At 36.7% G+C, this 19,017-nt stretch overlaps 1 protein-coding gene across 32 annotated transcripts in view; it reads left to right on the top strand.

Moving 5' to 3' along the window:
- NRXN3 (neurexin 3) overlaps nucleotides 1-19,017 on the top strand; it is a 967,067-nt gene that overhangs the window by 849,511 nt on the left and 98,539 nt on the right. For 13 of the 32 annotated variants that reach the window (XM_033061700.1, XM_033061701.1, XM_033061711.1 and 10 more), the window contains 3 exons: nucleotides 4,660-4,749; nucleotides 9,640-9,696; nucleotides 10,983-11,290. In XM_033061700.1, the coding sequence (XP_032917591.1) occupies nucleotides 4,660-4,749; nucleotides 9,640-9,696; nucleotides 10,983-11,290 (455 nt within the window). The remainder of the gene's footprint in view (nucleotides 1-4,659; nucleotides 4,750-9,639; nucleotides 9,697-10,982; nucleotides 11,291-19,017) is intronic. The other 19 variants (XM_033061705.1, XM_033061720.1, XM_033061718.1 and 16 more) reach the window with 2 other exon arrangements.

Below are 19,017 nucleotides of genomic sequence, written 5' to 3'. Positions count from 1 at the left end.
TCTCCAAAGTATTTGGTCCTCAGGAATGACCATGGTATTTGAAATGTTTTGAATATTCAGGTTAACAAAGATTCAAGAATCTAGAAGATTTCAAAATGTTGACATTAGAATCCTTGAGGTCATAAAAGTCTGACTGCTTATCAGTTTGTTGAAAAACTTAGGACATGCAGTGGAATTTCTATTGATTGTGCATATTAATCCTAAATGGGAAAAAATACTTCTTTTAATCCTAGTCTTCACAATTGGCTTTAGAATTTTTACATGAAAAAGGAATAAAAAATAGGCAAAATAATGTGTTTATGGGGCGCACTTCTTTAGAAGAAGTTGTTGAGCAGACCTAAGTTGTATTGATATACAGGAATTTGTTATATGGATGAAGGAAAAATGAGGAAACTTATTTAAAATGAGCTTTTCCTACTGGTACTTGAATCATTTAAGCAGCTAGGAACTATGGGAGGTAAATATTTAGCGAATCACAAGTGGCAAAACCAATCAGCAAAATTTTACTATAAAAAATTATATCCTGCAACCTTGGAGACCCACATCGATTCTGAATGCTGGAAAATTTATGCTATTAGGGGTATTTTCTGAAATAAATTTAAATCACTCCATCTGATGAACAGCCTGGAATCAAATCTGGACACAAAAGGAAAAAAAGAGAGGATCTACATTAGGGTTGTTTGAATGTTAGTATCGCTCAACTGTAGAAAGAAATTACATTGAGGTCACAAAAGTATTGTCACTGAAAATTTCCGTGTATGAAGATGGATGAGAAACACCTTTAATCACATCATGCCTCAGCTGTGAGAGGTTTAATAAACTTTCTTCATGATGAACTTACATTACTTCGTGTTGCAAACCATGATATTTCCTTTTTGAGCTATCATATCAAATGTTGTGTTTATTTTTGAAAGCACAACTCCAAGTCAGTATTAATTTAGTAATTGTGTGGTTCTATTTGTTATATTTAATGACTATTCTAAGCACTTAACAATGAAAAAGTTGTTCTGTAGCTCACTTTTGTAATGGGGTATATGAGTGAACACATTCTCATGCACATGTTTTTAAAAATCATTCTTAGTTATGTCTGAAATAAAATTTAAAATCAAACAAAAAAATAGATCAGCTACTAATGTTGCAATATAAACCTAATTGAATTTCTAATGCCCTTCAATTTTTCATCACTTTTAAATGTATGATTTTTATATGTATTTTAATCTTGCTGAATATATCTGCATAAAAATAACATAATAAAATTAAATTAAACCTGATTTTTTAAAAAATGTTTTTAAAGATGTGGTGGGGAATAGTTGTCATTTCTGGCTTTCTTGAAGGTCTAGGACTATAAGAAACCCGTTTTTCATTGTCAGGTCTTTTTTGATTGTCCCACTTCCTTTTTTTACCTTAGTTTTGTTGGCCTGCTCTTCTCAGGCACCTTATTTCGAAGGAATTTCAATTCACCACATTTTTTTCTTTTCTACAGTCAGCCTTTCACACAGAGGAAGAAGCACTCCATGCCAACCCCTGGCTGAGTTTAGTGTTCCTCTGAACTTTCTTCATTCTGAAAAAAATCTCACTGCCACCAGTAAAAGGTTACTTATGTGCATACCAATACTGGATGAAGACAGTGGAGTTTCTTGATGCTTGTAAATAGTGTTATAGAATTTCTTTGGGGCTATAGAAAATGTGCCTGCCCATCGACATTTGCAATATCGATGCACTCATTTAACCACTAGTCCTAGTTCAGAATGTATTCTATAAAGTGGGGAATAACCCCCATTTCTACCAAAACTGTGTCTATCTCTATCACATACAATATAGATAGTAGTAGGAGCCTCTTTGTAAGTGTCCAAGTCTGAGTTGAGAGAAAAATTTAGGTCTTTAAGTGCATTTGAAATGCCTCCTGAGGATTTTTCAGGACCTAGTACTCCTTCTTTACATGCAAAAAAAAAAAAAAAAGTAGGCACACTGCAACTAAACAAAAAAAAATCCTAAAGGTGATGCAGAATTTTTATGATTGCATTTATGAGATTTAGCTATTTTGGTGGGCATGGATTAGTGTGTTGAGAAAAGGTCTAAGCTGAATGTCTTGCTAACTGATCTTAAAAAAGATATTGTTTTTGTAGCAAGCTTGACTTAATTTTGTTGGTGCTCTCCCCAAACCAATGGGGGAAAACTGCTGTCTGCTTCCCTGTCCTGTGAGTGCAAGCTTGCCTTAGGCTTAAATGAATGGCAGAACTTGCAGGAAAGGAAGCTGTCATTTGGGTTAAGAAATTGGAAAAACAACTGATCTGCATGACCTCAGCTGACATTACTCTTCAGTTTATTATTAATAAACTGATCAAATATCTTTGTTAATATTACTGTCTCTTTAGCTTTATGTAGAGTTTTTTCTTTGTTTTTGTTTACATTAACCAGCTCCTCTTTATCAATTTTTTCTTGGTTGCTGCATTGAACATGGTTCAAATTTTCTGTTTAGGAATATGTATTCATAGAAGTACAGAACTGACTTTTGGTGGTGCTGATATGAATCATGAGAGCTGGGAATGTACTTAAAGGTAACTTCATATCTGTGAGTGACTCCAGGTCACCACAGTACATTGTAAAATACGACTTGACAAATGACTGAGAGGGTGTTTTCAATTTTATCTTTTCCTTCTAGTTTATCTGAGTAACCAGTTGTATATGGGAGGCATCTGGGGTGCCACAGAGAAACTGGAGCAATAATGTGTGTCAGCTGGTGCTTAATTAGATATTTCTACAATGGGGAATAGCTGTTTCCCACAATAAATGTGGTATATGGAAGGTAAAAAGTAAGCTAACTTTTCAGGAAGGTAATAAGTAGTTGGGCCAGTTGTTCTTAAATGCTTTTTACCTGGTACCCCAAATAAGCAGCAAGGTTCCTATATGTTCATCATTGCAGTTGGAAATACTAACCCAAATGCAAATTACTGTTTTCCTTACAGTGGAGCCTACAGCAATATAGATGACAATTTTTACAAATACCCCTTAGAATAAGGCCACATGAATCCTTGTAGGACTGTATCTGGTGTGCTGCTGTAGTGCCTCTCACTGCTGCAGAAAGTCAGCAGTTCCAGGATGCTGCTGGAGAGCACAGCTGTGGTCAGCAGGTAACTCACATAGACTGGCAGCATTTCTGAGCAACAGCTCTGCAGTAAAGATGATCGAGCACATGAGATTCACCAGTCATATTCCCTGCAGCATGACAGTGTCTGCTCTTGGCTGGCTGGACTTATATGACTTAGCTTTTAACTATGCCTTTTTTCATTGGTGTCTCTTTACATTGAAAAAGATTGCAGCATCTGTTTCAGAAAGTCAGATAAATATGAAGCCCCATTAGGATATTTATATGTGGGATTTTAAAGGTAATACTGCAAATTGTGCAGAGCAGTTGCTGACTTGGACCACCATTTCTTCAAAACACATACTGAAGCACAACTGATCTGCTGATTTTTTGCTTTTGGTAGCATTACTTCAGAAAGGTGTGGGCTTAATCCTTTTTCTACAATATTATAACGTTGCATGTAAAAAATGCACTTCTTTTATGCCTGTCTGACTGAAGAGTTTTTGTAAAAATAGTACTCGAAGCAATAATTAGAATTAATTGGAAAGTGACTTTAGCTGAAAAAAATGAAAAAGCAGAACAATGGCACTTGTTCACTGTCATTCCTAGCACCATCAAACTAAGCTGCTCCTTTCTACTAAAGGTTCCATCTCACCTGTGCAATTTTACAGTAGCTAGGGAATTTGGACAAAGGTTTTGTGTGAATCCTGTTCCTCTCTATGTTGTGCAAGTTAATAGGAATTTTCCACCAAAGCACATTTTAATGGATGATTCTATTATCCATCAACATGGAACAATGGAACTGTAATTGCCAGAATTTACATTTTGGCTAATTATTTCTGCTTTTACTTAAATTAGTTTCTAAGCTTTTGTTTTATTCTGGCACAGGCCCAAGTCTTTGGTAACTGAACAGAAGTCTTCATGTATCCTTAATTAACAGTTCTTCCTCTTTTCAAATTTTGCTTCTCTTTTTTCCTGTTTATCTTTCCATTCTTAGGTGTTTGGGGTTTTTTTACACTAATTCTATTACATCCTTTTGGCATCAATTTTGTATATTTTCTTCCTTCCTTTTTATTTTTTTTCTTTTTTTTTTTCTTCCTGTTTACTGGGTTTCTAGTCCTAACATGAGTCTTTTACCAGTGCAAGAAGGTTTATCAAATTATTGCTAATTGTGTGTTTACATGACTGACATATTATGCCATGTCATATTATGCCAGTCTGATCAAAATGTTGTAACTCATGGCACTGAGTTCATGCAAGGTCTCACGTCACAGACAAATTGCACATGCCTTCTAACCAATCTGGATAAACAAATACTCTGAGGAGAATCTGAGTTATCTTTTTCATAGGATTTAATTTCTTTGACCTTCCAGAACTCCAGGCAATTGGATGTATAACTATTCTCCATTCTACTAAAGATAAATCTCTTTTCAAATACAGATATATATGTACACACATGCGCACTTATTTATCTATAGCTAAATAAGGTCATAAAAAACCCCAAAAATCTAGGATGTTTTAACTATTTCATTGACTTTACAGATTGTTTTTAAGCTGTTTTTTAAACTTTAAAGGCAACACTGATAGTGAACGGTTCCAAATGGTAAAACAGAAAATCCCCTTCAAATATAACCGGCCTGTAGAGGAGTGGCTGCAGGAAAAAGGTAACAGTCATTAAAACTTTCATTTTAAACCCATTTGATTCTAAACTCTCATTTTTAAAGCCTGCAAATAAATGTTTCTTAAATGATAATCGCCTGTGCTGCATAAATGACTGTTTTAATTTTCATTATAATTTGTGTCAGCTTCCACCTGCCATATGTTGATAAATCATGCTATAATACATTGCTATTAAAATGCAGTTAAAGGGACGAAATTCTAAGCTTGATATAATAGTAATGACAAACAAGAAACAATTCAGGAGATGATTTCTAAAAAAAAGAAAAGCCAAATGAGGAAGAGTGAAGAGCAACAACATGTATTATGGCAATTTAACCATTGCATGATTTTCCTATTTTAATTTGGGCTTGAGCTACATTTATGTCTTTATTATTGAAGTTTTCTTAATAGATTTTCAAATCTACTTGTTAAAACACTTCCTTTAAGTTGTTTATTTTTTTTCTCATGAGTCTGATTAGCCACCATGGCTATGTATTTCCTAATTGTATTAAGATAATTAAATTATTTTAAAAAATGTTGTAAAGAAAACATTTTTTAACATTTTCATTTAAATTACAGTGAGGGAGACAGAGAAAATGATTGCTCTGTTGCTTTTATGCTATGTCTGGAGTACAGTTTGAGCACTCAAATTATATTTGTCTAAAATATGGATCAAATTCGTAGTCTAAGGCAGTGCTACTTAACTTTGTGGATTTGCCTTGAGTAATTGGCTTCAGTTCAACAAAAAACACTTGTTAACATGAATAAGTCCAGATGGCTTGAGTGAAAGTTCTGCATACAGTCCATGACCTTTTGAAATGGGACTTGTGTCAGAACAGCAATTGCTTTTTTTGTAAGAAATTTGGAGAGGAAAAAATTCTTGGATGTAAAACCCCTTTCCTGTTGAATGTAACAGAATAACTTGCTGATTTCATTAGGGCTTGAACTAGGCACTTGGTAATACAGTGGAGTTTAAGTCAGGAAGATCTTCTCCCTTATTACTAAATGTGGTAATAAAAAAAACCCCAAAAACTACTGTAACTAACTCCTTGCCTTGAAATCTAGACAAAGCAGAGCACAATCTTCTCTTGTTTCCATTTATGAAAGTACTGCTAATAAAAGGGGGTGACCTTTGAACTCAGATCTTGCATTTTCTGTGCTGATTTGGAGTATGGTTATTAACACATTTTCCAGGAAGGAAAACCAATCTCTTGTAGGACTGGAAAAATATAATTTATGTTCTGTTTCAAATTTCTAACCTCAGCTGAATTAACAAATTGATTTATCCAGTATGAATTAAGGTCAGGAAGGATGTGGCTAAATCCAGTCAAAATATTTTCATGTGAGGTGCCTGATCCTGCAAAGTGTTGTGCACGCTCAGATCCTGTTAACTTCAATGAGAGCTGGCAGTGTTGCTCACTTTTCAGGTTTGGTCTACAAAGGTGTAATGTTTAAAATTAAAGCTAAAGTGTTAATGAAAGTAAGGCAAAAATGTTTGTGTAACCAAAATAGAATTTTTTTTACAACCAGTATGTCATAAACAGTTAATTCGACTAAATTGTAAATAAATTTTAAGATAACAATAAACAGAAAATGCTCCTGAGTCTCAGTGGGTTGCCCTATTAATTTACAAGATCAAACTAAAATAGATACATAAAGTTTAACACTAAAAAGAGAATAATTTTGGTAAGTCTGAATTGCTAAAGTCCCTTTAACACTGAAGACAATGATTGCCTCAACTTTGTTAAAAGAGATGCATGTCTAATTCTTTGATGCAATTCATGTGCTTGAGAAACCCATCTTTTTTACTTTTGATTTGATTGTGGGTCTGTTGCTTTTTTGTTGGTTTTTTTTTTATTGTTGGTTTTCCACAAAATATTTTACTTTATGTCTCAGCTTCTACAGATTTGAGCTTAAAAGCATGCCAAAACACTTTCATTTGTAATCCATCCAGAAGTTTTGAACTGAAGTCTACCTTTTTTGGATATTTATGCTTTGTTAAAAGACAATCACACATGCTCTAGAGTCTAAAGGAGACAACATTTGAGTGTTTAGGCACTCTCAAAGCACTGGATGTGGTTAGGCCAGAAGGATAGAGCAATGTTTTTACTGAAGTGAAAGTAAATTCAGTCTTTCCACTATGGATCAGGGAATGACACTGTGCAGTGTAACACTTGAGACAATATAACTTGTTTCCTTCATTCCAAAGTAGACAGACATTTTCAGCAACTTAGGTACCACTCAAATTTTAAAAAATGTAAGAATGAGTAATTTATGTAGCTATTCACCAGCCTGCTCATCCATCTGGTCATCCATCCAACAATTAATGTAATATGGAAGCCTTCTGTCAGAAGTCTATATAAAGACGGTGAGTGAAAGGGTAGATTCCTATGAAAATGGAACAAGACTGATGGATAAAGGAATAGATTCATGAAAGAGTCAGCATACAAAATAGCTGCCTTGCCCATGTGAGTTCTTGGCTTGGGTGAGGTAAGATGAAACACTTTTTGAATGACATTTTTGAATGCTATAGATTTGGTCTTCCTTTGGTACTGCTATGTTATTCATAATCATGAAATGGTTCATTCTTGGAAAACAAATATAACACATCTTTCTGCAGTGGCATCACTATTGCTTTGAAGGGCTTTTAAGTTTTAGAAATTAGTTTAAAATAATTTTAAGAGCCCAGGTTTACAGTCTTGAATTGCATGAGTAATAAGCAAAATATTAAATGCTATTAACTTCACTGAGATTATATATGTGAATATAAAAAGAAGTATTAGTCTTAAGTTGTTCAACTTCAGCAGTCATAAATCCAGCAGATTTCCTTAGCAGAATATTTGGTGTCTGCTAAGGCACAGATGTTACCTGTTCTGCAATTGAATGAGCTAATAAAGACCCAGAAGCATCTCATCAAAAGGATTGATCCCAGAAGTACTTAATTATTCAAATCTCTCTTACCTGTAAAGTCTCCTTGATGCAAGTGACTGTAGTTTTGAAGAAGAACTATTAGTATGAATTAGGATTTGCAAAATCAGGCCCAAAATCTCTTCTAGTACCACAGAAAAGTTACACTTCAGATTTCTCTGTGGTATTTTTAATTAGAATTCAATTTTTCAAATGAAGAAGTCAATGAGAGACCAAACAAGAACCTCAACTATTCAGAATACTTAACAAAATACCTCATAATTTTTCTTTAGTATGACACTAATATAGCAGTAGGAAGAGTTAGTTCTCTGTGGTATAAAAAGGGCTGCAGAATTGAATTACACACCTAGTAGAATTTACTAATGTAAATAGTTCCTCAATAAAATTCAGTGGCCAAATAAATTTTACTTAGGAGAAGTAAAGGCTTCAGCTAAATTCCATTGAAAGAATGATTAGAAGAGACACATGGTGGCAGAATGAAGTATATATTCTCTCCAAAGATTTTTCTCATTCCATATTCATTTCCTTGGTGTCTTTACCATGTGCTTGTACACCATCTTAGAGCAACAATGAGGAATTTCAGGTAGTAGATGACTGCAACAAGTGATTGTTCTTTTAGCAAACATATTTTTAGTGTGGTTTCCAGCATTAACCATATGGTGCAGTGCATGAATTCTGGTCTGGAAAACCATTTGATGGTGAGGACTGCAAAATACAAATCAAAGTTCCCTTTTTTTTTGCTGCAATAGGGTAACCTCCTTGGTGTACAATTTCTTTCAACATTAGAAGATGCAGATGAAGGCCCAGAATTGGAGACATGGTCTCTTTTTTCCAGGCTTAATATACTAGCTATTCATTCTTGCAAATAATGCAAGAGATATGACTGACCTGTAAAGCTGTGCTGTGAGCTTGGGTTAGAATAGTTGACATCCTGAACCAAGTCATTATCCTCCAGTAAAAGTGAGATAATCCCTCTCCTATCCTTTGTGGAGCTCTCCTACCTGAAGCAGCAAAAAATCTTTTTCTTTCTCACCACCTTCCACCTTCTTCCCCTTGGCAAAAGATTAAAAAAATACTATATTAATTCAAGGGAAGAAAGAAATGGAAATGAAAATGGAAAACTGAACTGACAGTTATCTTCCATCTGTTTTCAGGGATAACATCTCAAGACTAGTGAAATAAGTCCCTTTACACATAAGTCCCTTCTTTACTCTTCTTACCTCCTCTCCTTGGCAGTCTTACCATGAGTGAGGTGGGAAGAAGGGAACAGTAAGAAGTGACATGTCTGAGTTTGTAGGGGCAGGGACAATACAGACAGAACTATAGTGCTAGAGGGAGGGAACGTGTTCAGAGAAGGGGAAATGGTGTAGTAAAGTTCTTACAGCATATCTCTTAAGAAATCCAAAGCACAAGAAAAGAAAAGCAAGGACATGATATGGGACAGGAATTTGACCTTCTACAGTGTACAGTGCCATTTCCTCTAATTCAGACAGGAGCTGGGCTGAGAGGGATTAATATCTTAACAGAAATTCTTACTGGGCCCTATTTTTGTTATAGATGAGAGTAAAGGCTATATTTACATTCTGAGGATGTGTGGCTTCAGTGCATGTTTATTGATGTTTTAATATACATATGCTGCCTCTGGCAAGTTTAAAACCTCCTGAGATGCAGAATATGGCATCAGGTGTTTCAACACTTTCCAGGGGAAGGATAACCCCCATTTTTATTTCTCATTTCTTCATCACTGCAGTTACTCCACCCTGATCAAGTCCTAATTTTCCATTTACAAATCTGAGAGTGAGGAGCACAAGGGATGTGCAGCCCACTTCCACATGTCTGTGTGTTACACCTCTCCATTTACTGTTGCTCAGTTAGCTAGGGCCCTCTGTGGGGACAGGAACTTCTTTCAGATACATTTCTTCTCTTGTCCCCATTCTCTTCCCCATGGTCCATCCTGTCACCATAAGATGATGCTACACCGCATCACCACTTGGCTTCGAGACCCGCCACGACGACCAAAATTGGTGAGCTCCGCCATGTGTTTTGATCTACTCTAACCACTGGCTGTGAAGGAATGAGCAGTGGATCATAGGCTGTGCTTTCCTACATGGTGGCATTCTGCACCTCTCATCAGGCTGGACTAGATAGAAAGTGACGAGTGAGAACTTGGGAGTGGGAATGGGATTGGAAAACATATTTCAAACTTCATAAAAATGGGAAAGCACAAGATATTTAAATGATTATTGTCTTGATGCTGCATTGATAACCCTTCTGAGCAATGTCCAGTCTGGTTGTCTGCTAGTTCAGCAGATTTCAGGTGGCATGCCCCTAATCCTTTGAGGAATAGTGAAATTATAGGCACTGCTTTTACACTTCATGAAGCAATTTATTTCTTAACATGGTCAACCTAGTGCAGCCTGGGACATAAACAGTATTTATAGAGCAGTCCAGGCTGAATGTGATGTAAGTGTCCTGCAAAACTAGGTGGCAATTGTTACTGGATTTATTTTTAATAATTATATTTTTTTATTACATATGATATTGGACCTCTTCTAACACTCAAGATGTGACCTTGACTAAACCACATAACCTGCCTACATTTGAATTTCACTTTCTGTAAGAGCGGAGTAAGGCATTCTGGGGCTTAACCATCTGTTATCCTCCCTATTTCAAAAGCTTTGCTGTTTTAGAGACATCAGAAATGTTTGTGTTTATTCTTTCTTGGGTTCAGATTTGCAAACCTTCACAACACAGAGTTTACAGGTGAAAGATCATGAATTACCCTGTCATAACACTCCTACTCAATTCTTATATTACTTCATTTTTACCTGATGTTTTACTGTTTTTGAGCCAACCCTTGAAACTTTTGCATTATTAAAAATGGCATTATGAGTCAATCCAATGTTTTAACCAGCCCAAAAGGAGGTTCATTTATGGGCTAAAGTTTGACAGGTCCTGAAGTCTGAATTGATAGTAGAAAAATAGCCACATGTTGAAGTCCTATTTGTAGTTTAAAACTCATCCAATCCTAAAAGAATGGGTTCGAATTTCTGAAGTTTCTCTAGAGCTTTGATGTGTGAGTGGATGCTGAGGTATAAGGTTCAGTTTTAGGTAGTCATACTTTCAGGCTAATCATCCTTATTAATGACTTTTAGGCACCACATTTCCATACTGTTTCTCTACAGTCATCATAAACACTCTCAAGAATGAATCTACTTCTCCTCTGTTCATCACTTCGGGCTGGGGCTCAATGTAGTTTGCAAATTGGAGGAAATGTCTGTCAATAACGTTATTCACCCCCCTTCACTAGGACGACAGTTAACGATCTTCAACACCCAGGCGCAAATAGCCATAGGAGGGAAGGACAGAGGGCGTCTCTTCCAAGGCCAGCTCTCCGGTCTCTATTACAATGGCCTGAAAGTGCTGAACATGGCGGCAGAGAACAATCCCAACATTAAAATCAATGGAAGTGTCCGACTCGTTGGGGAAGTCCCTTCCATCTTGGGAACAACACCCACAACATCGGTGCCACCGGAAATGTCAACTACCGTCATGGAAACCACAACCACGATGGCAACCACTACCACTCGAAAAAATCGTTCACCGCCCAGCATCCAGGTGAGTCAATTAGTCTTCTCCATTTCCTTCATTTCTGAATTCATCTTGCTGCTCATTTGTAAGTTCGTAGGAGCTATGTTCTCTGAATAATGCTCTATGTAACTTTTTATTTTTAAAATGTTGTCCTTCTGTGTTAGACACAGGACAAACAGCTGGCTGAATTGTTGTGGCACATACATGTAAGAATAGGAATGGATTTTGCTCTTGATCTAGTGCAACCTGATTTGTATGAGATTGTCAAAATGTGAATAAGAACAAGGTTTTAAATTATGTTTTAAAAGTTCCATATGTGGGGAAATGTATTCTGAAGAGAGTTACACAGCTTAATGGGGGGGTGGGTGTATGGTTATTTATTATTATGACAGGATGAACTGCTGCAATAGTGAAGTTCATAATGAGGAGAAAAGCAATGAAGCATTACTTTCAGTTGGAGTCATTTTTTATTTTCCTTTTATAGCCTTCCTGCAGAGCATTTTGAAGGAACGCTATCAAGATCAGTTTCTTGCAAAATGTAGAGGTTCCAATATAGAGCAGTTCCAATCTATTTGGTAAACATCATTCCTAAATAAAAAAATAGATTTCAGGTTTAATTGTGCCAAAGTAGTTATTTCAACCCTTAAAATGCAGTGGTTTTGGAATCATTTTTGTGGCTGCCAGAATATGGTACTGATTAGAAATAAGCACCTTTAATTGAGTTTCCTTGTCTGTGCAAGGAAAAGAATGATGTGAATAACCAATCTGAACTGTGGATTATTTATTTCACCAGTATACTGTCATGTTATTGTGTTATCAACTGGAATGAAACATTTGTTTTGAAATCATTAGAGAGATGGAGCAAAGGGCCTCTAAAATGAGTAAGGGACTGGAGCATTTCTTGTATGAGAAAAGGCTGAGAGCTGCCACTGTTGATCCTGGAAAAGAGAAGGCTCAGGGGGGATGTTAACTGTGTGTACAAATACTTGAAGGAAGAGTGTAAAGATGACAGTGGTGCCCAATGGCAGGACCAAAGACAATGGGCACAAACTGAAACACAGGACCTTCCCTCTAATCATCAGGAAACATTTGTAACATGAGCGTGACTGAGAATGGGTGTAAGCTGCCCAAAAGTTTGTGGAGTGTCCATGCTGTTAAATATTCAAAAGCCACCTGCAAGTAGTCCTGGACAGCTAGCTCTGCATGATCCTGCTTGACCAAGGGTTTGGACTAGATGACCTCCAGAGGTACCTTCCAACCACAGCAATTCAGTGATTCTGTGAGGTACATCTGGCTGCAGTGGAATTTACAACCATTAGAGTAACTAATTCCAAGCTGAGGTTTAACAGTGCCTGCTTTGGTACTCTGCAAATCCAGATGGACTGGGATTAATTGAGTTATTAGCCTCAAATGCCCAGCAGGAGATTTTATAAAGTCTTATCCAAATGAGGGGAAATTACCGCAGGTTTGGTCACTGTTTGTCATAAACTTTGCGAGAATTGCAGTTCCTTCTCCTCAATGACTAGTTCTAATTTTAGAGAAAATATTTGTAGTTACATCTCCAGAACTATAAAGTCTGTGGTTCTTATCCTGCCCTCTATAGTTTTTAAAGGCAGCAAACTGTGTTTAGCTTTACCAGTGGACAGAAAGTAGCACTGGACCTTTATGAGCTGGGTCAGGCTGGAAATGATGCTGGCTTGGCTGAAAAGGAACTCTTTCTGAAAGCTTCCTGCCTAGCCCAAGTGGCAGTTCAGTCAGCCTACAGAGACCACTGTGTGCTGAAAGAGCATCAAGAAGATTTAATAAAGTGTCAAAGTGCTTCTAAAAACATGGTTAGAGCAGCGATTTCCTGGATACACATGCACCACAACAAATGGCCTCATCTCAGCTGATATTAAAGCAATAACTTTTTGACACTTCATGCTACCCGCTGAAAGAAAAATAAAGGTCAATATGTACCTCCATTACAACTTTCTACATTTCAATATTGGGCCATTTTATTGCTGTCGCAGCACAGATAGCTTGGCTTTCTTCCTTATTTTTGGTGGAATTTGATTCTGTCTGCTTAAGTTTCAGTATCTGTGTGGTGAAAGTGAGAAGAAATTGTCTTTTCCTGTTAGGGAGTATCTCCAGCCATGGCTTTTGAGGTGCCTAATAGTTATTTTATCTTGCTTGTGTTCCACATCACCATCTTCAAGCCTGCTTGATCTAAGTGATGGAAAAATCTAATAGAACAAGTTTACTCTTTGGGAAACATAAAATATAGATACCTAAGGCTATGAAAGGTACAAATACAGTTAGTTATTACCTTGTTTCAGCTTTCTCTTCTCTTTTCTGCTTAGAAATAAACAGAATTATATTTTTCTTCACTTTCAAGGCTGTTTAAAGTTTAGCCTCTTCTGATTCCAATCAGTATGATTCAAGCACTTTTTGCTCACTTCTTAGATTTGATCCTAGGAATCTTTCTGCTTTCTGATACCATACATAAGGCAACAGCTGGTTATTTTTCCAATCCCATTGAAACTCTTGTTATCATGATGCATGCCAAAAAGTTGTCAAAAAGTTAGGCTGATGATGGTCTAAGACAACTGTTCATCAAGTCAACCAATGTTGTCATATTTTTTTGTTTTATTATCCATGTATGTGTATCCATGTGTGATATCTTGTTTTATGCTGAGATTACAGAGTCCTTGGGTTCAAAATGTACTTTTTATTCTGCACATGCACATTACTTGGCACAGAGTGGTTCTGGCCAATTGTAGAAATACCAAGCATGACAAAAATAGAAGTGAAGTATCTAAAGCAAAAGAGCACAAATCATGAGAAAGAATTAATGTTCTTACTCTGTTAGGAGTATCTGTGCTACTTGTATTACTCATTTTCATATGTAAGCAACTTAAACTACTCCTTTTTAAAATCTGTATAAGTTTTATGCAGAATATCAAGTCTGTAATCAAAAGGTGTTACAAAATCCAGAGGAATTTCAGAACGACTTAGATTTACACATCAGTTGTTAAGAAACTACAGAAGAGCATGATAAGTGCAAAGATATCTTTTGTTTGTAACGCACACCAAGACACCTCCTGCAGTTAGGTAGTCTGAGTACTGACAGAAGTATTTTAGAGCACAGCTAGAACAAAACAGCTGGGAAAATGAAGACTCTTAGAAATACACAGTACATGTTCAGACCATTGATATGCTTCATCTTTTGAAGATCCCAGACATGGTGTATAGTTTTGGACAAACAACTAAGATAAAGGAAATTGAGAGAAAAATATTGCTGGAAATACCCAGTGGCACTGAAATTAGCATTTAAAACATCTATAAATTTATACTAAATTTCTGCAAGGCGGTAAAACTCAAGTCAGTAGAGGACAGCTAGGATTTGAGTGAGAAACAGTTGAGCTGTATGGCTCTATACTGCTGGGAACGTTCCTGTGATTCAGAGAAGGAAGTAATGAAGGCTGACCTTTTTTTCCTAACTGAAAATAAGGGAGAAAAAGACGTTTTGATTTGTGTTTGTTTCAGTGAGTTACAGATGGTGCTTGTGCTCCACAGACCCAAGAAGAAGCACTGATTTGACTTTCTTACATATGGTTTTGTCCTGGATTTGTACAGTCCTGGATTTGTTTTGTCCTGATCTGTACAGTCTGTTAAGAAGTGGCATGTGCTGTGCTAATTTCTTGCTACCTCTCAGGGCCTGATGCATCAGACTCTCCTGTGATAATAACATCCTCTCTGAGACTTCTGTTTTGTCACGTTAGCTGCAAAAGCCTTAAAGACAAACTGCTAGCTTTTGTGTGTGGTACAGTAAGATGCCATGCAGACTGCTTCTGGATGAGGGCCACTGCTGAGCCACACTGCATTCTTGCGAGGCTGTCATGCTTCTCCAGTGTTACTTCATTGCTTAGAGGTCCTGGAATCCCACATGTCCCTATTTGCTGATTTAAAGAGCAACTTCAGTTAATAATGAAGTACTTCAGGGATTTTTTGGTTGGGGAGGCCTCTGTGAAAACAGATTAAACTGACACTCATTCTCTTGTCTTCTGCTTCCATGGCAGCTGCTTGTGTGGTCAGAATTCTCTTTTATGAGTTGCTGTTCAAAGCTTTTTAGGAGACTCTCCATATGCTTTTATGTGGCACATTCTGTCTTCATTCACAGCTGGGTCATTCAGTCATCAAACAATTTGTGCAAAGTTAATTGCTAAAGCCAGTCTAGAGATCATTCATCATGATACACATCTTCCATTCAAAACTCACTCAGTTCATCAAATCCAAGTGGAGTACCAGGTAGTCTTCTGGAGGCTCTAGGGCAGGTCCCTAATATGTCTGGCCTATGGCATGGATGGCTGAGGACCCAAGGTCAAAACAGTTTTCTTTGAAAAAGAGATCAGAACCCTTCTGGGAGGACAGGTGGACTTGTGGTCTCCGTGAGGAACCAGAAATTGTGTGCTCTGTTACATATCCAGGGCATGCCTCAACTTATTGAGAAATGTAGAAATGACAATTGCCTAACCATTCAAACTTTAGCTTGTAGGTGACAAGAATAAATTACTTGTGGATGTTTTCAACTATGATCTTAGAGACATAGAATGACAGTTTATGATTTATTATATGCAGACTGTTCTCTCTAGAGAGTAGAAGAGGGGATCTGCCCATTATCTGTATGGAGAGTCCAGCCCATTGGCAGGCTTAGAAAAAGGTTTCCAACCTTTATTTTTGACCATTAGGCTTTTCAGCCTTCTAACTCTGTTTTCTGTTGAGGGTCCAATAATCTTGATTAATGTCTTTCCATAACATGCAGCTCCAGGCTAAATCCTTCCTTACAGTGTATATCACAAAGGAAAATGGCACAGAAGATTTGTCAGTCTAATTAGACTTTCACTGTCAGCAAGACAAATAAAATTGTCTCACCCTTGGTCTTGCCTAGGTACTTTCTTTTACACTCATAGATAATAATTTGGTAGGGAAAGAAATTGGCCTTTAATTTGGTTTTTCCTTCTTATAAGTCACTAGTGACATTTTCATCCCAAGACTGTGAAGATCTAATGAAAAAAGAGCTTTTGATGAGTCTCTGCTTTAAAGACTGACTTCATTGGCTCATTGGCACAGCTGAGAATTACAGTCTGGCTTTTATCCCTTTTTATCTGCTTCTTCTTCCATTGTTTTTTATTAAAGAGGCCAAAGCTCCAAACTTTACCATGCTTCAGAGGGGAATCCCTTCTCCTATACTACATTCCTGCACTGCTGCAGTGGCATTCACAAAATGGCATTTACTTATTCACAGTCACATCTCTTCTGTAATGATTAAATGGTAACGTGCTTTGAGCAGAGAAAGAAAGCAGAATTTGGAAGCAAGAATCCAAATGTTAAACATTTTCACGCAGACTATTGTTCATGTAGGTTACAGTTACTAATTCAATAATACCAAATGACCTCTAAATACTTTTCAAATATGTAATGTAGAAATATACATAGTGCACAGTGAAATACAGAATTATTGGTGTGTAATATAGTAGCTACCTAACCAGAAATATATAAATGATATGATAATTTTCTGTGTGGGAAAGGCACAAAAATATTCTCCAAGTGAGTACTAGATGTGCAAATGGTATGGTGTGTTAAAATTATATTTATTGATGTCACATTCAGGATACTCAGATTACCTGTAAAATTCATATAATGTAAAGGAGAATCTTACATTTTCATGGTTTCATCCACTCTCTGTCTCTCAAAAGACAGTTGTGCTGCACTTCTGAAAGTGCCATAGGGAACCAGTTTTCTAGAAGTGCCATAAGTGAGCCACAAGTACAGTGCCCATGTGATTTTGCTGTAATATTTTTCCAGCCTATGCTCCCCAGTGCTGACAAGTACTGATGACGAAAGTAAACTCAGCCTTGTATTTCTGCTAAGCACAATTACAGTAATAAAGAACATTGTGCTTGTAAAACAGTTCATGCATATGCTGGGTATATGCTGTCATTTGTTGACATTACCAGCAGTAATATTGGAACATTTAGCTTAGTAGCCATTATTGGTTCCAAATGGAGATGTCTGTCTCATGACTCCAGGGGAGGGGTTTGACTGAATGTATGTGGCAAACTTGAGAGCCAAAAGTTGGCATATAGCATGATTTCTCAAAATATAGCTTCCACTTATTCTTTGGTTTTATATAGTAGCATTAACAAGTAGTCACTTCAGCCACTCTTCTGTGTGTTAGGATCCACACTGCCTTTTTATTTCTTCCGTCTAACAGTTTACAGAAGGTCCAAGCTGGCTGATTCATTTCTAAAAGGGCTGAGATTACATTCCCTTAACTTACAGGGCTGAAAAGTCATCTGCATATTACAGCAATAGCTCTGCTGGTGTTTTTAACACATGTACCCCGTTCTGTTCTCCTGTCAATTTTGGAAATTAAGATTTGGCCCAGCATCAAAGAGAAAGGTAAGGGTGAAAGAGGCCAGGTCTAGCATTTTTCTAGAATTTCAGAATCTTTTTAGATTTTTCTCTGATTCTTTGTTTTGTCTTGATCAAGAACTATTGAAATTTTAACTTTCCTTTGGGTGAACAAGCAACATGCCCTTTTCTTGAATAAAAGAATAGGAAGCTGAAATAAAAACTGTAATAAGCTGATACCTGCCTTCTTCAGGCAGACAGGAATACATTTCTCAGAAAGTAACATTAATAACATCAGTATGCACTTTTTTTTCCAGAGCATCGTATCCGTGCATTTAGACATGTCATTTACCCTGTCAAAAAGGATTCTTGAAAGTCACGTGAAAGATTACTTTAAAAATCTGATTAATACAGTACTCAGGAACTAAAACTATTCTAGTTGACCATACATTTGATCCCAAGCCAAATGAAAGAATAGGACAAGTGTGTTGTTCTAGAATGGCTGTGCAGCGACAGGATATGATGAAGAGATCCAATATTGCAAAAGCAAGTACTTGGAAATAAATGGAGTAGAATCAATGGTTATGGCTCAAATATAGTTGGAGGATTGGCTCATGTTTTGTTATAGCATATCTGTTCCTCTTGCTATTTATATACTTCAGGGAAATGCCTAGAAGCTGCAGGCATTGCCAGAATGCTTCCTGAACGTATAGTTCTATTTTATTTGTTTGGTTGGGGTTTTTGGTTTTTTTTACAGACTGGCAGAGAAGTGGGAATATACCTCTTACCTTCTGTAGGTCATTCATTTCAGTGAATGCACAGAAATGGGAAACACATCTGTGCTGTTGTGACAGACCTGCTTTCTGAAACCCTCTAATTAATGCCTTGGATTTTCTGCAGAATGATGGTGTTGTTAGCTAACAGAAACAGAAGGATCTCTACTAGTTTCTTTTTCATCTCTTGGATGAGTTGTCACTAATTTGCAAGATATGTCTGTCACAGTAGAGCTCATAAAAGTAGTGATAAACAAGACAAGCTATACAACTGCCAATTCTTTATCTCCTCCCTTAGATGGCATATGAGTAGGTGGGATGTTGTTCATTTTGATTGCAAAATTACTTCTATTATATTCTGAGAGATAAGAATGTGTTTCCACAAAATTTCCAAGGAAAAATAAAGCCAAAGGGGTGAGAACTAGATTTCAGTTCTCCTGGTAATGCACAAGATATAAATGTTTCCCTTTTTTCTTACAGTGGATTTTTGGAGGAAAAGTTGGTATTTGGTGTTTGATATTTGTATTTGGTAATTGCATTTGCATAGAAAATATGTTGGCTTTTCACTCTCGAAATGACTAATAA

The sequence above is a fragment of the Catharus ustulatus genome, chromosome 6 (assembly GCF_009819885.2).
Source record: "Catharus ustulatus isolate bCatUst1 chromosome 6, bCatUst1.pri.v2, whole genome shotgun sequence".
NCBI classification, from domain to species: Eukaryota; Metazoa; Chordata; class Aves; order Passeriformes; family Turdidae; genus Catharus; species Catharus ustulatus.
The sequence above is the reverse complement of the archived record's forward strand: the minus strand, read 5'-3'. Positions and strand labels throughout refer to the sequence as shown.